Source organism: Castor canadensis, chromosome 11, assembly GCF_047511655.1.
Source record: "Castor canadensis chromosome 11, mCasCan1.hap1v2, whole genome shotgun sequence".
NCBI lineage: Eukaryota > Metazoa > Chordata > Mammalia > Rodentia > Castoridae > Castor > Castor canadensis.
Genome location: NC_133396.1, coordinates 77628545 through 77646164, shown reverse-complemented (window position 1 = coordinate 77646164; position 17620 = coordinate 77628545). Strand labels below are relative to the sequence as shown.

Genomic DNA, 17620 nt, shown 5'->3' with positions numbered 1-17620 from the left:
GGTGTCCTGAGAGAAATCCAAGTCTATTGGAGGTGGGGGACAAATAAACAAGAAATGTAAAAAAAAGGAAGTACAATTTGTTGACTATAATCCTAGATTTAATCTGGATTGATCTGGAAAGGTTTTAGGGAAGTGATAGACCATGAGCAAGAACTTATGTTGAAAGGTAAGATCTGACTAGAAATATGCCGTATCAAAATGGGGTAAATCCTTAGGCTGAGCTGATTTATCTGTCAGGTTGATGGTTCACATTTTCTGTGTGACTAAAATAGCTATTTAAAAGATCTCATTTAAACACTGTTGATCTTAAATGCAGGGGCCAAGGGAAATATTAGTACAGTTTTGTTTGTTTTTGAGATGTGGGTCTTGCTTTGTTGCCCAGACTGGTCTTGAACTTCTGGGCTCAAATGCTCCTCCTGCCTCAGTCTCCTGCTGGAACTACAGGTGTGCGGCACCATGATGAACTTTCAATACAGTTTCAATACAGTTTTTAAAGCAGGTTTTTACATAGTAAAGGAAGCAAGAAAATCCAGTGTGGATAATTTACCTGTAGCTAACTGAGAAAATGTTTTCTGTGCTACAAAATGTACTCAAGAAGTGTCTATTTGATTTATTGGTATAAATTCAGAAAATTTTTGCTACCAGCTAACAATAACAAAGAAAGCAAGAAAACAAGAAAGAGAGAAAAAAATCTTTTAACTATTTTAAAGTTGTTACTTTGATACATTAGTCAAAGCCTGCCAGAGTGATTTACCATCTCAGGACAATTTGTTCACTACACTTAGAAATTAGAAATGTGTTTTGGCTAATAAATCTAAATTTATTTTGTAGTAGTCATTTTTCTTAATGGAAGTGTTTTCCAGATGTTGCCTAAGTCTAGTCGTCTGGGCCCTCTTCCAGTAAATGAGGAAAGCTTGATTTCATAGGTTGTCACTGTTGATTTTGTCTAACCTTTGGACTAATTGGTTCATCCCAGTATGTTTGCACTGATATATAAGGTTTCCAGGACATTGGAGAAATTCATCTATCCTTTTACAGGTAAGTGTCAAAGTTATTGCTTTGTAGAACTAAATGCGTTTTCATTAAAGATGATTTAAAAAGATTTATAAGGATAGTAGTTGAAAAAAAATTTAAAGTATTGTATTTATGTAATACACCTGCTGGAAGCCTATAAATTTATATTGAGTTAAGGGAAGGTTGGGATAATAGCTCCACTAAGCTTGTTAAATTAAATTTTACTGAAACTGGTTATTATTTTTTCCCCCAAGATAGGATTTAAACCTTGCATGGTGAGTACAAGCTTCAATTGAGTTTTCAGATGATCCTGTTTTCAATTTTGGAGATCATTTTAAAGTATTAAAATGGCCAATAATATGACTGAAGTAGCTTAATGACTTATTCTGCATAAGATTAAATACAGTGGTCAAATTATTTTCTCTAGAATTCAAGTTGATTACTTTAAAAGTCTTGTTGAAAGGATAACTTTATTATTGAATTACATTTTGCAAGTTACTGAAACATAGTGTGTAACACACACTTTAATCTTAGTTAGTGGTAAAATTAAAGAACAGTTTTCTGATACTTATTTTACTCCAGCCAGGGTGCTGTACTTGAAGACAACCATGGAGTGGAAAATACTTCCCCTTTGCTTGTTGCTGCTGCTCTCTGTTTTCTTGATGCAGCAAGTTTCGTCTCAAGGTACCTGAACTATCAAAAATAGTTTTATTTAACAACTATTACTAATCATTCCATTTTGATTTTATGACAACAAAAATGTATTTCTAAAAATTTATATTTGCTTGAGTTTCAAACCTTACAACTTTTACAATTAAGTCATAGATAGCATATTTATAAGTGATAGTTTTGGTACTCTATCCCATAGTTTTCACAAAAAGTTTAAAAATACAAACAAGACTATGCTGGAGTGATACAGTATGATCGAATAACTGAAATGAACAATACTTAGGTGGCAGATAATTTTTGGTGGACATATTGACAAACTTAATCAGGCTTTTACACCAAATAAATCATGGAGAAGTAACTTGTTTTGGCATTGTGCATATATAGGTATCATGTTACAATGAACACTCACATTGTTTTTGTTTTTACAAGGACTATTCACCCAGATATTGGTTTATGGCAGATGAGAATCATTTTGTATTATAATATTCACAATCCTCCCCAAAGTCAGTCCTGGATGAATAATTCTCATTATTCTTTTTTAGAGAATGTTAACATATATTCAATATAATCACATTAGTAAAAGTCTCTAGTATGAGATTTAGGTTGTTTAGTGGTAACAACAGCTTTCGGTTTTCCCCTTTCCCTTCGACATGCCAAATTTGAGAGAAGGAAAACCAAATCTCATGATTGTTATTGTGATGTTAAATTTCTAACGTAGACATTTCAGGTAAAATAACTAAAATTCTCATGAAACTTGAACACGAGAGCTGACTGCCTGCATAGGCTTAGTTACAGAATCACTCAGATAAGAAAGAAAACATAGGAAAGCAAATATAAATATTTAATTAGGACTGATGACTATTCTTGTATCTCCAGACCCTCAGCTCTCTTGTGTGACTCACAACATTGGGTGCATTTCCTAAACCACCTTTTGCTCTCTGATAATGCTGCCTGTTCACTGAAAGTTTTACTTTCCTTTCAATGAAATAAAACTGAAATTGGTGGTTAAAATTAATAGCAGTGAAAATAAAGCAGGTATCTATGAAAATTAACTTTTCCTGTAAAGATAATTGATTTATTTCAGAAATCTACCAAGTGTAAAAGAATAATCTTTTGATGTTTTGTCTGCTTCTCTTGCCTTCTCAACCTATTCTCATTCTTTTTTCTTTATATATATGTATTTATATACATATGCTATATATGCATTTTTGTATGTATTGTCCAGATATATATGTATATATGTATGTATGTATGCATGTATGCAAAAAGTTCTGAAAGTTATCCTATTCTTTATTGTTTTATTTGAATATTAAGACTTTAATTCTCCTGGATTCTCTTCTTTTGAGATTTTTTCAGTGTGTTTTAACATCCCTCTATGGATTTAGGACCTTTCAACCTGCCAATTTCTATTCAGAGATTGATTCCATTGTTATTACATTCCTGTGGTTATCTTTCAAGGAGGCTTTAAAGGTGTTTTCCAGACGATTTTCAGAAATATTTGAGGATAATTATGCCTTCGTTATTGTTTGCTTGCCAGAAGACCTTTCATGACCTTTATATTCATGCCCAGATGCTATTTCAAGGGTTCTCTGGTGTTCTTACCAAAAAAGAAGGCAAACACCCAGTTAAGACTGTGCTGGCATAATCTCTTTCTTTAAATTCATCACTGGGAATGAGAGGCAATGTGATTGGGTGGAAAAACCTCAAGCTTCAAAATCAGAGACATCAGAGTTCAAATTCTGAAAGATCTGTTTACATAGAATGATCATATAATTTATTATCCTAATCAGGACACTTACAAGAGTGAGGAGGTCAGTACAAGTAATTAAGATCTATACTAAATATATATTGAAAGCAGTAACTAGCTGTGTGCCACTAAGCAAGTTATTAAAACTTGTTTTGGTTTTTAAAAAAATTATGAAAAGGGCTACTATACTCTCCCGGAAACATTTTCATAAGCATTAGAGACAATGCATGACTCAGTGGCTGGCACAGAATGGCTCAATAAATGGCACTGGTAATCACTGGAGCAGCAGCAGTAGTGACTGCCCATGGTGCAAAGCCATGACTGCCTGATTTTCAAAGGTGTATTTCTCTTTTTAGGTCTATAGAAGAATAAAGTGACATGACTAAGGTTGCATAGATCAGCCAAATAACAGCAAGGACTATGGCTGATGTTCATGCCCAACGTTTTCCAATTGACAAAACTCCTTCTCTCCAATTGGCTTTGTCCTTCTTATTAGATCTTTCCTTTTCTAATGAAAAGTGGTTTGGCCATGTTTACCCTAGTATTGTATAATTTTAGATTTATCAAGCTGTGCAGGGAGATGTGGGGAAGGGTATTCTAGAGATGCCACCTGCAACTGTGATTATAACTGTCAATACTACATGGAGTGCTGCCCTGATTTCAAGAAAGTCTGCACTGTAGGTAAGTCCTGAAAGCTGCTGTCTCCTGTGTCAAGCATTGCTGTTCTGTGAGCCTCTCCTGGAATCCCCTTAGTGTTCTTTTTTCTATTTCACCTCTTTCACTTAAGTACCTTTCTCTTCACTTGCATAAATGTCACAGTGCACTGTACCTAAAGATGGTCTCAAAGCTTGTGATTACTAGGGGAGTGGAGGGAAGCCTGGAAATCTGCACAAGAGTGTTGATTCACTCTAAGGAACTAGAGTTAATACTGCAACTCAGGACTCATTAATAAAAAGTAATGCATAATTTTTACTAACAATTAGATATGTAATTGCTTAGTGATGGGGCCTTTTAGAAAGCTTCTTCAGCTGGGCTATATGGCAAGATCATTTTTAAAAAGTGAGTATAGGATGGTCCTGTCTATTATATTACCTGAAAAGGACACTTTAAAGATGAAGCTGTAGTGTTTATGATGAGTTTAAGTTAAAAACCCAAATGGTCCAAATTTTAAGTGAGTGGTATTTCATTTGAACATATTTTGGGCCATTTTGTTGACAGAAAAATTTCATATTCAGTTTATGAAAATTATAATTAAAATTAAAGTTATTGCTTCAGAGTTTGCATGTGAAGGTGGTAAATAGTCATACAATTTGTGTTGAATAAACTAATTATTTCCAATAGGCCTTTGTAATTTCAACCAAGGCATGCTTTGAAACGAGCAGGCAGGCCTCTGTTCAGCACAGTCCATACCATGGGATTAGGCTGAAATCTTTCAACTTCACACCTTGCCTATTTTGTCATAATAAAAGTCTCTGCATTATGAATGATCTTTGATCTTAAACAGTAACTCATTTATATTAAGCCAGTTCTTTGGACTATATTGTTATATGAACATTCAATTACTATAAATCTATCATAAAGCAATGGTGTGAGGGAGGATTTCATATTCAGGGTCCTTCACTATTTAGACTTTTCCTAATTTTCCACTGTCCATACATGCAAATGACTCAGGTAGCATTTGGGGTGTCTTTTGGCATCTTGAAGGACAAGATGTTTCTTTGAGCCATCTCCACTTGGGACATTGTTCTTTTTTTTTTTGCTGGATGATATACTCCAAATTTCAAATAAAAAACTTAGAAATGCACTTTTGGAACTCTAGTCAGCTGTCAGGTGGGAAATTATTATCAAACCCTTTATAACCAGTAATTCATGTTTATTTTGCTCTGGGTAGAGCTTTCCTGTAAAGGCCGCTGCTTTGAGTCCTTTGCACGAGGGAGGGAGTGTGACTGTGACTCTCAGTGTAAGAAGTATGGCAAGTGCTGTTCTGACTACAAAGACTTCTGTGAAGAATGTAAGTATCCTATTAACAAAATGCCTCAATACAGCCTCATCTGTCACCTACCTTAGCTCCATTGGTACCATGGACACTAATATGCAGCCCACCTATTATTGATTCTATTAATGTATAAGCAATTTCATAATTTCTTATGAAGATGACTAAAAGAAGAAAGCATCTTCCAACAGCAGCATCCCTGACCCAGCCAGGTTCCAGGAGCATCAGAAACTGCAGGTTGAGTAACAGAGAGAGCATAGGAACTAAGTGTATCTACTTTTGTCTTTAATTGTGGTTCAATTTGAGGCTAAACCAACAGTAATGCACTCGATGATTTCTTGTTCCACCCTAATTGTGCTGACTACATAAACTGTTCTTTGAGCTATCTGTGCTTTGGGCCTCAATGTTTATATATTTAAGGACAGAGTCAACACTGCCAGCTTCTCTGAATAAGTAAATTTGTTAATTAGCTTAAGTCACTAAATTTACAGACAAATCTACAAAAAGTTGTCAATTATATGTTCCTTCCCATCCTCTCAGTCCCCTTAATAGTCTCTGGTAAAAGTCTGTGCATGACAGTCAATAAAAAGGATAGTCTCATTTAAAAATCTTCTAAGACCTGAAGGAATACTCTAAGACTATAACATAACTCTGCAGATTTTATTAAAAAATTAAATATACTTAATAGATTATTTTCCCATAGAAACAATTGTTCTTAAACCCTACCTTATTAAAATGAGGCTATTTGTGGAGGTAAAAGTGAAAATAAGCATTGCTTGCATAATCTTATCATTTTATTTAAACAAGGTTGTACCTCCTGCTTCCTTAGAATAGTGGAGAAACAAAGTGGGAAATTGTTAATCAGCATAGTTGAGGGATGTTTCTCAACTGCTCAATGTTTTCATTGGAAAGCAATTTAAAAATAACAGAGACAACACCCTTATAACAAAAACAAAACAAAACAAAACAAAACTCTTGAGCTGAGCGTTCCTGCAGCTTTCAGAAGGTCCCATGATGGGAATATAATTGTTTTGGCTATGAGACCAAAATAAACACCCTAAGAATTTTGTGCAGAGGATTGGTGGCGAAGGAAGATGGTTAGTAACATGATGAAGTATTCAAACAACATCTTAAATGAAGATAATACTTTATACTGTGAAGTGTAGGGTACCTGAGGTTTAGGTAGAATTCAGTGAAAATCACTGATGAAGGCAACTTGATTTACAAAATTCATGATTTACAAAATTGAAGACAAAGGAATCACCCACAACTTCAGTACTTCGTTAGAAAACAATAAACTGTTTTGCAACTCACCACTGAGTTGTTTCTGGGTTGATATAGATATTGCTTATACATATTTCTACAAATCATTAACATTGAAGGAATCACAACAAGTTGAAGTACCCAAGGTTCAGTTTTATTCCAGGTCACTAATTATAACCTGGCAGAACTGTTACTCAACTTGAGGTACCTGGCATTTTTGCTGAGTGGGAGGAGAAAGAGGGAGAAGTACAAGGGTGGCTTCATTGCAACTACAGCAAGAGAGTACTGGGGAGATATTTGGTGGGCGCAGCAGGATTTATCACAACTCTTCTCTACCTACAGTCCTCACTGTTGTGTCTCCTTACCTGCCAGAAGTTCCTGTCTTTTCTCTTGGTTCCGAGTGATCCAAAATGTTTGTCTTATCTTCTAGACATTCAGAGGAGTGAGGGATGGGAATAAAAGGTTAAGGAGTCATATACCAAACCATAAAGAGTTGTTGGAGAAGGGTGATACATTTTGAGGAAAAGCACAATATGTAGGTGTGAAATTTTCAACTCATGTATAACTTTTATAATGACGACAAGGTGAATTGGCATAGTTTGTTTTAAATGTATATGAAAACAGGTAAAATATATCATAGTCTTCTTCTCAAGAGCATGAATATCCTGTGACCCAAAGGTAGTGTTATTTTTCTAATCACAGAAGTGTGGCAAAAGGGATGAAGCTCACAGAATCACATTTTTAAGGGAGGTAAACTCCTTCAGAAATCTTTAATAAGCACCTGAGTTTGCAAATGACAAAACAAAGTTCAAATGAAGGTTAGCCTATTTGTACAAGGTCATAATGGTAAACACTTCAAGTCTAAAGTTGAAATTTAGGTGTTTTGATTAAGGAGACTATTTCCTGTTATAATTCACTATTCTTTGAGAATCATGGGTATATTATAGCAATGCATTCTCAGAATGAACTGAAGTTACTCATATTGGGCCAGAGCTTCTTCCTGCACTAGCTTTTGCCAGCATCTACTCTTGAAGCCAGATGCATCCATAATTTTCAGTTAGTACTGCTGATGAATATAAACTGGATGTTAACCAATCTGTCTTGCTTGGCCTCAGTGCATAATCCCACATCACCACCACCTTCAAAGACTGCATCTCCACCTCCAGGAGCATCTCAAACCATCAAATCAACCTCCAAACGTTCACCCAAATCACCAAAAAAGAAGACAAAGAAAGTTGTAGAATCAGAGGAAATAACAGAAGGTAGGAAGATGAGAGATGTAACTACAGGAGATCTCTGAGATGAAATAACTTGTAGATGGACTACTTACATGAGTATTCTCAGAGGGTAATCTTATGAGTCACATGAGACTCATTACACTTTTTGTTTACTTAAGTCAAAGTTTAAACAAAGTAAAAGCCCTCAGGTATTTATAGTCTTTATTTACCACCCAGCATGGGTCTCATTATCAAAGTAATCAGAAGGGACTACTACTGTGAAAAATAAAAATATAAACCCATGTTGTTTTGCAGAATTAGACTGTGTGAGAAATTTTGGCAGATGTATGAAAGTCAAGAGAAAGTTAGATTGCTAGAAGGTGTGGTAAGCTCAGGTGCCTTGCTCTTGAAGACAGTTGATATTATTAATAAAATGAAAGGAGACCGGAGACATACGTAGATCAGTTACCAGCAATTCTTACTATATTTGGACTGGCAGTTTTTTTTTTAACTGCTGTTGGTGTGATCAAGTTTCTTATTTGATTTATAGAACATTCTGTTTCTGAAAACCAAGAGTCCTCCTCCTCCTCTTCCTCTTCTTCTTCAACTATTCGGAAAATCAAGTCTTCTAAAAATTCAGCTGCTAATAGAGAATTACAGAAGAAACCCAAAGGTTTGAGCATTGATAAAGATCAAAGACTATATCAATGCCATGTAAACAATAACTATTTAAAACTAATGTGTACTGGTAGAATGATGATGGTATCTCAATATCTGGGGTATATAAAACTTTGTAAAAATCATTTTCAAAATGCCAAGTAAAAACTTCCTACAGGAAATCAGTGCCAAGCAACTAAGAAACCAGTCTTGAGAGCAAAGGATAAGATGCTGTAGCAGTGACCATGAAACCACAGGGAGCCACTAAGATGACTGTGGTGTTCCATTGTGATTCTCCTCCTCTGGTCCTTGTGCTTTCTTCCCCTTCCTCTTTCTCATGCTCTCATGGTTAGGTTAATAAACAACTTACATACTGCTTTAAGTGTTTTATAAATTTTAATCCTTTAAATTTCCATAAACTTCTATGGAAAGAAAAATTTATTATCCATACTTTACACAGCCTCTTTATTATTTTCCTAATAATTTATCTAGCTGACTTTTCCCTAGAACAGTGTGCTACAGAGTAGGCTATCTCCTGAAAAGAGATTCCCTTTGTTCTGCTCTTTATAACTCCTGACATTTAAAACTACTGTTTCTCTAGAAATACTGGATTTTTGAAGAACTCTATTTCCTAGGTGATTGTGGTTTCCTCTGAAGCATTCTCTCTCTCTAGCTGAATAGCCAGATATTCAGATATACTCAGATAATCTTTGAATAATCATTCCAAGAATCTTACACACATAGAAGTACAATGCATATTTGCCAAATGGAATTCATCTCAGTGAAGTGCCCCTTGGGCTTTGTAGTTCACCTGTGGGGTAGCTGCTATGGGAAATCTTAAGTAGAGTCTCTTAAGCAGACATCTCCTACATCCCCCTGGGGTTGTCAAGTTTAGCTGGGCAGAGGAAACAGAACAGCTAAAAGCCCTATGTGTGAGACTAGGGCTCAGCAGAAACCTTTGGAATGATCTGAGCCACAGAGGTAGTTCTAGAGAACTCTGGTAGTTGGCGTAGTAAAACTGTAAGAGTTTGGAACTAGGCTTCCAGGAGGAAGGGGCAGCACTGAGCAATAAGGAATTGGTGATGGTGGGGAGTGAAGGATAAAGAACATTAATATAGAGATGAATTAGTGTTATTGATCACTTTGGTAATTTCAAAGTTGCCACAGGTTCCCATGTATTAATTATATTTGGTTTTACTTGCACTTTTACCCCTTATCTCATTCATTCTCTCTCTAAAACAACCCCCCAAAATAGGTTGAATATTTACCATTTTAAAATAAAATAAAGGTTAGCAATTTACCCAGAGACATACAACTACTCAGTGATAAAGACAGGATCTTCATGTCACTATTAAAGGGAAAAAATATTCAAAAATGACATTTATTTTTTTCTCTAGTAAAAGACGAGAAAAAAACTTCTAAAAAGGAACCAACCCCCAAACCACCAGTGGTAGATGAAGCTGGAAGTGGACTAGACCCAACTCCTGACACCCCTACCACCCAACACAATGAAGTTACCACATCTCAGAAGACTACAACGGTAAAACCAAAAAATCCTAAACCCAGTCTTCCACCTAATTCTGATACATCCAAGGAGGCATCTTCAAACAATGAAGAGACAACAGTTAAAACTAAAGAGACCACTGTCACAAACAAACAGACTTCCACCAGTGCAAAAGAGAAAACTATTTCAGCTAAAGAGACACAAAGTGCAGAGAAAACATCCACACCTGAAGGTCCTGCTAAACCTATACCCAAAGCTGAAACTATGACCAAAGCCCCTGCTCTGCCTACCACCACCAAGAAGCCTGCACCCCCTACCACCAAAGGACCAGTTCCCACAACCCCCAAGGAGACTGCTCCCACGGCCACCAAAGAACCAGCTCCCATGTCCCCCAAGGAACCAGCTCCCACCACCACCAAGGAACCCGTTTCCACAACCACCAAGGAACCCGCTCCCACCACCCCCAAGGAACCAGCTCCCACCACCACCAAGGAACCCGCTCCCACGACCCCCAAGGAGCCCGCTCCCACGACCACCAAGGAGCCCGCTCCCACGACCACCAAGGAGCCCGCTCCCACGACCACCAAGGAGCCAGCTCCCACAACTCCCAAGGAACCAGCTCCCACCACCACCAAGGAACCCACTCCCACGACCCCCAAGGAGCCCGCTCCCACGACCCCCAAGGAGCCAGCTCCCACAACTCCCAAGGAACCAGCTCCCACCACCACCAAGGAACCCACTCCCACCACCCCCAAGGAGCCCGCTCCCACGACCACCAAGGAACCAGCTCCCATCACCACCAAGGAGCCCGCTCCCACGACCACCAAGGAGCCAGCTCCCACAACTCCCAAGGAACCAGCTCCCACCACCACCAAGGAACCCGTTCCCACGACCCCCAAGGAGCCCGCTCCCACGACCCCCAAGGAACCCGCTCCCACGACCACCAAGGAACCAGCTCCCACGACCCCCAAGGAGCCCGCTCCCACGACCCCCAAGGAGCCCGCTCCCACGACCCCCAAGGAGCCCGCTCCCACGACCACCAAAGAACCAGCTTCCACCACCCCCAAGGAATCAGCAACCACAACCCCCAAGGAGCCCACTCCCACGACCCCCAAGGAGCCAGCTCCCACAACCCCCATGGAGCCCGCTCCCACCACCACCAAGGAACCATCCCCCACCACTCCCAAGGAGCCTGCACCCACCACTACCAAGGAACCCACAACCCCAAAGGAACCAGCACTCACCACCCCCAAGGAGCCTGTACCTTCTACTACCAAGGAACCTGTACCCACCACCCCCAAGGAGCCTGCTCCTACCACCAAGAAGCTTGTACTCACAATGACTAAGGAACCAGTACCTACTACCCCCAAGGAGCCAGCTCCCACAACCACCAAGGAGCCCTCACCCACCACCCCTGAAGAGCCTGCTCCAACCATCCCTGAGGAACCTGCACCCAGCAGCCCTGAAGAACCTGCCTCAACCACCCCTAAGAAGGCTGCTCCAACTACTCCTAAGACACCAGCCCCAACTACCACCATGGAGCCTCCCACTACCCCCAAGACTCCTCCTGAAGCAACCCCTTTGTTTTCTGTAGAACCCACGCCAAAGGGTCCTGACAACAGTCCTGAGGAGCCTGCTATACTGACAACAAAGAGTCCAGAAATGACCAAACCTGAAATGACCTCAACAGCTAAAGACAAGACAACAGAAAAAGATACACGTACCACACCGGAAAGCACAACTGCTGCACCTAAGATTACCACAAAGGAGACTGCAAGTACAGCAGAAGAAAAGACTACTGAATCCAAAGTAACAAGTACCACCACACAAGTAACACCCACCACAACAAAAGATACATCACTCAAAACTACTACTCCTAAAACAACTCTTGCACCCAAAGTAACTACAATAGAGGAGACTATGAACAAACCTGAAGAAACAACCCCTGCACCAGAAGACTCAGTTGATAATTCTAAGGCCATAACTCCAAAACCTCAGAAGCCAACCAAAGCACCCAAAAAGCCCTCTACGAAAAAGCCAACCAAAGCACCCAAAAAGCCTACTTCTACCAAAAAACCTAGCACTCCTAAAGTGAGAAAACCAAAGACTACACCAACTCTCCCAAAGAGGACTCCAACAGTGTCTGAATTGAGCCCTACCTCTCTAGCAGAAGTCATGCTCCAAACCACCACCAGCCCTAACCAAACTCCAAACTCAGAAAGAGCTGAAGTTCCAGGGAAGGAAGAGATAGATGGTGCTGAAGCAGAAAAGCCTCACATGATTCCCAGGCCCCCTGTGTTAACTCCTATCGTTATTCCAGGCATCGATCACTTAGTGAGAGGACCCAACCAAGGCATGAGCATCAACTCCATGTTTTCAGGTAATATGACTCAGTTGTTTCATTTTCTAAACTGGCAATATTGCCAGATGTGGTGATGCACAATTTTAATCCCAGCACTTGGAAGGTGGAGGCACAAGATCATGAGTTCAAGGCCAGCCTGAGCTACACAGTGAGTTCCAGGATAGCCTAAGCTTCATAGTAAGTCCCTGTTTCAAACAAAGAAAAAACAAACCAATAAATAAACAGGCAGGAAAAAATCTAATTGATAAGATTAATATATTTCACAAACAGAATGTCCTGCTTTCGTATCACTGTGCTGAGACATATTACCTAGAATCTCAACCTTGTTAACAACCTTCCCTGGTAGAGGGAAGTTTTACAGCTTACCTATAGGTAAGCAGAGAAATAATCACAGTAAGCTTATCTAGTCTTTTGAAAATCAAGCAATAACCTAGCATTATGAGTTCACTGCACCTGTCTGTGAAAAGCAGAGACGGTATATAGATGTCAAGATAATTTAGTCAGGAGTCTATTCTTATGAGAGTACAATACAAAGTGAAATTTTGCAGTATTATTTTCTTTTCCAAAGTCAAAGAGCAATGACTGATCAAGATAATCTGGCTTATTTCAATTCATAATTTTTACATAATATTTTTGAATAGAATCCTATTTAGTATAATGGCATTATGAAATCACTTCTTTGAAAATAACCTCAAACTCTGCCCTTCAAGAGATTTTTAAAAAGGATATACAGCAAACAATTCTGAGAGGATTTGAAAAGAGCACACTTTTCTATTCTCTACTTACTATATTGATTTTGTTAATTTGTTTTAGATGAGACCAATTTATGCAATGGTAAGCCTGTAGACGGATTGACAACTTTGCACAATGGAACATTAGTTGCATTTCGAGGTGAGCTATGAACATACTTCTGTTGGCTCTTATTACTTTGTTTTTTAATTCTAAAAAATAGACATTGAAATCCAGAGAGATAAGTGACTTTCTATAAGCTACAAAACCAAAAGGCTCTTTCTAGTAAATAGTTGACAGCAATTTTCAAAGGTTTTGCTAAATTTCAGACTTGAGAAATTATCTATTTAGAAACATTAAAAAACTCTTTTCTGTATCTGACTATACTTCCAGCCATACCTTCAGTGTTTTTAAGAAAACCATTAAAATTTGTTTTCATTTTGGTTTCTTTGGGGACAGGTTTTAGTATTCAGCTTGTAGGCTGACATGTCTCTTTAAATTTTAGGTCATTATTTCTGGATGCTAAATCCATTCAGCCCACCATCTCCACCTCGCAGAATTACTGAAGTTTGGGGTATTCCTTCCCCTATTGACACTGTTTTTACTAGATGCAACTGTGAAGGAAAAACTTTCTTCTTTAAGGTAACAAAAAATTTGTTATGAGAGAAATCAGCAAATAGTAACTGCAGTTTATTGTAACATAAAACATCTTAACTTCCAATTCAGAAGTGTCCCCATTATCTTAAGAAACTGTTCTATCATCAAAATTATAACTTTAATCATTAATGGTCTACTTACTCAAACAATTAAATCTACAAATGAGTTCCTGTCCTTCTCTCCACCCCCATCGAGTGTTAACATCATTTTCTCTTTTATATTATTAGGATTCTCAGTACTGGCGTTTCACCAATGATATAAAAGATGCAGGTTATCCTAAACAAATTGCAAAGGGATTTGGAGGACTGACTGGGAAAATAGTGGCAGCTCTTTCAATAGCTAAATACAAGAACAGGCCTGAATCTGTGTATTTTTTCAAGAGAGGTATGTGTTACATAATTGACAAACTTACAAAACTTAAAAAAAAAAACCCTGTTTTTATTTAATGTTTTCTTTTATTACTGGGCTTACTGTCAAAAGGTATCTTTAATGGCCGCAATAAAATATTTTCAATAAAAAAGGAAACAAGGACATCAAGAAGTAATTTTTTTGGCAGTACTGGTGTTTGAACTCAGGGTTCCACTTTAGCCATGCAAAGTGGAGCAAGAAGTAGACTGCTTGACATGCAAATCATAGTTCATCAGAGTTTTCAGGTCACTGATATAAAGAATGCCACTGTTTATAGTTAGTTAAATATACAACTATGTAATTTGTTAGATTTACTACCTTAATGTGCTTCAGGGTTTAGTAATTATTATATTCATATTAATTAATAATGCCCTTAACTACACCTATTGCTAATATCTAAATATATTTTTATGAAAAACAAAAAAAAATCAATCATTTTCTTCATGATGTAAATGTTATTTTCCATCTTTTCTGGGGGAAATGACATCTGTTTGCATATTCTACACAATTTTCTAATACATAACAGGTGGCAACATTCAGCAGTATACTTATAAACAGGAACCCATCAGAAAGTGTCCTGGAAGAAGGCCTGCTATAAATTATTCAGTATATGGAGAAGCAGCACAGGTTAGGAGACGTCGCTTTGAACGGGCTATTGGACCTTTGCAAACACACACCATCAGAATTCACTACTCACCCATCCGAGTTGCTTATCAAGACAAAGGTAACATTTTAACTGTTAAAAACTCCTACACATGAAACAGATATAATAGTTTCGTATAAATCAAGCCTTAAGATGAATACTTAACAAATAGCCCTAATAATTTAAGCTTATCGATGTAAAACACATGAATTTGCTTTACTCAATAGCCAAAGATCAATTCTTTCTTTTTCTTTGTGGATAAGGAGAGCAGCTTATTCAAGTTTGTTAATTACAATACTATTCCTCAAGTAATTCTTATCAAGAGAATTATGTTCAAATGTTTAATTCTCAAAATAGCTCTAAATGGTAGATAGATACTAGTGCCACATCATAGGGTAAAAACTGAGGCACTGAGGCACTGAGGTACAAACTCAGATTAAAACCAGGGTTTATTTAGCTCTTTGTAAAATTGCATATTGTCTTTTAACCTGATACCTTTGATTAAAATCGTCATCTGCAGGTTTCCTCCACAATGAAGTTAAAGTGAGCACAATGTGGAGAGGGTTTCCAAATGTGGTGACTTCAGCAATAACACTGCCCAACATCAGAAAACCTGATGGCTATGATTACTATGCCTTTTCGAAGGGTAAGTTAGTTATTAGGTGAAGTCTTAGTTGCTTACCAAGTTGATCTCACTAGTGAAAGTATAAATATAAAGTAAAAACAGTAAGTGTACAATGATACTGAAAGTAAGAAGCTCAAGTATAATACTTATAATTGCTATGACTAAGGGAGAGGTTTTTGCTTTAAATTCAAATACAGTAGATCCAATTACATTTCAATTCCACTGTATCTTTTATGAGATTTTAGTGAAGCATCCAATTAGTTGGGTAAAACTAGCACTGAAAATGATATTTTACTTCTATCATCTGTGACATTCAACAGCTTACACAGTCCGTAAGGTGAGAAAGATGTTCCTGAGAAACTAGCTTTATTAATTAAATTATATTACCCAGGACACTTTTCTTTGAAAAGCTTAGAAATCTAATTTGTTCTGCCAATGTTTCTCTAACAAAATGTCATCAAAATGTATTTTTTAAAAAGGGAAAACCCAAGTGAATTACAGTTCATAATAACTCAGATATTCTTAAATGCTTTTTTTGAAAAAGGATAGTTGGACCTAATTTTGCTGAAAGATGTTGAAAGGTCTTCTGTCAAAGGATTGATTTTTTTTGTCAGAGAGTTCAAATTCATTAATGAAAACATTTCTGATATTAAAATGATAAGCACTGTCTTTGAGTACAGTAATCAATACAAATTATTTTTTGACTTCAAGCGTTTTGTTTTTTTAATTAAAAAAATGATTTCTTTTCCACTTAGATCAATACTATAACATCGATGTACCTAGCAGAACAGCAAGAGCAATTACTACTCGATCCGGGCAGACCCTCTCCAAAGTCTGGTATAACTGTCCTTAGATTGACGGAGAAAGGAAGAGTCATCCACTTAAATTGAAGAATGATAAATTCTGACATTGAAAAACTTTTTATTAATAAAGAATGTTGAGATGAGCATACCAATTTAAATACAAAAATGTTTTTCAACTCAACAATCATTACACTAAAACAGATTTGACAAATCTATTCACAGGTATTATTGTTTACAGACCATTTAATTAATATTTCCTCTATTTATTCCTCCTCTTCCTCCCATTGCATGGCTAATACCTGTAGAAGAAAAAATAAGAATTAAAAAAAGGGAATCATTTAAAAAGATAGGATTATTTTTAATTTAAATACCCAAGCATTATGGACATAAAACTACTAGATATTCCACATGCTTAATGGAAATCATTGTAACAATTGGACTAAAAACACAATCTAATTGTTACATTAGAAAACATGGAAATATTAAAATTTTACATTTTTTACTAGCTACAACAGATAGAAAACTTCATTCTGTTGTATAAAAAATACTTAATATAATGACAACAGGTAGAGATATTAACAATGAACAAACAGCAACTATGACACTGGATTTTCCTAATCTTACTTTGGATCTAAGGAAGAAATCAACAAATATAAATCATAAATATATACTCAATATATGCCTATGGTGTATAAACCTGACTATAAGAAGCTTCCTGATTAGTAAATATCACATGCTCAATAATGTGAAATTATTTAATCAATGCTAGGACATTTAAAACAGACAAATTAGAAGCTTAAGGATTAGAAAACTTATTCCACTTATTATTATCCCACACTCTGTCATGTAATTAGTATATCAGAAATTTACCTCTCTGTCTGTTAAACTGACGACCACGGACACCTTGTCTCAATGTGGTCTGAAGTCTTACTCGTCTGAAAGGCTTTGGTTGACTACTGCTAGTATCTGAGAAAAACATTAAGATATAAAAAAAGCAAATTAAAATAAGAAAGTAGTTACAATGACAAACCTAATTACTAAGTAAATGTGTGGACAAAATATAAATGTGTCTATCTGCTTTCAATATTCAAGTTTGCTTTTTAAAAATAAATGACATTTAACAAATAAAAAAGGGTAAAAAGGGTAAAAAGCAAGACAAAAACCCCAAGAAAACTAGGAAAAATTTTGACATTTTCTATTCATTCACTCAACTAATTTAATAAATACTTACTTGGTGGCTTCCCATGTATCAAACGTGGTACATGGGAATACAATGGAAAACAAAGTATTAGGTCGCTCAGCAGACAAGCCCATTATAATATAATGTAA

The 17620-nt window shown here is 36.9% G+C and overlaps 2 protein-coding genes across 9 annotated transcripts in view; one reads left to right on the top strand and one right to left on the bottom strand.

Annotated features, from left to right (window-relative positions):
- The first annotated feature begins 1002 nt into the window (after positions 1–1002).
- Prg4 (proteoglycan 4) lies at positions 1003–16443 on the top strand. 6 transcript variants are annotated; one of them, XM_074047240.1, is made up of 13 exons: positions 1003–1038; positions 1597–1698; positions 3989–4111; positions 5322–5441; positions 7802–7948; positions 8454–8576; positions 9958–12444; positions 13240–13317; positions 13661–13797; positions 14040–14196; positions 14747–14944; positions 15384–15509; positions 16244–16443. In XM_074047240.1, the coding sequence occupies exons 2-13, from the start codon at positions 1623–1625 to the stop codon at positions 16339–16341; spliced, it is 3870 nt and encodes a 1289-aa protein (XP_073903341.1). In that variant the 5' UTR covers positions 1003–1038; positions 1597–1622; the 3' UTR covers positions 16342–16443. The 6 variants fall into 6 exon arrangements, with proteins under 6 accessions (XP_073903341.1, XP_073903343.1, XP_073903345.1 ...); XM_074047241.1 differs by lacking the exon at positions 1003–1038 and adding an exon at positions 1271–1289; XM_074047242.1 differs by lacking the exon at positions 8454–8576 and having other exon boundaries at positions 1005–1038.
- Positions 16386–17620, bottom strand: part of Tpr (translocated promoter region, nuclear basket protein) — a 63293-nt gene continuing 62058 nt past the window's right edge. For all 3 annotated transcript variants that reach the window (XM_074047239.1, XM_020161856.2, XM_074047238.1), the window contains exons 51-52: positions 17162–17257; positions 16386–16590 (exon numbers count right to left, since the gene is read on the bottom strand). In XM_074047239.1, the coding sequence (XP_073903340.1) occupies positions 16535–16590; positions 17162–17257 (152 nt within the window). In that variant the 3' untranslated portion in view covers positions 16386–16534. The remainder of the gene's footprint in view (positions 16591–17161; positions 17258–17620) is intronic.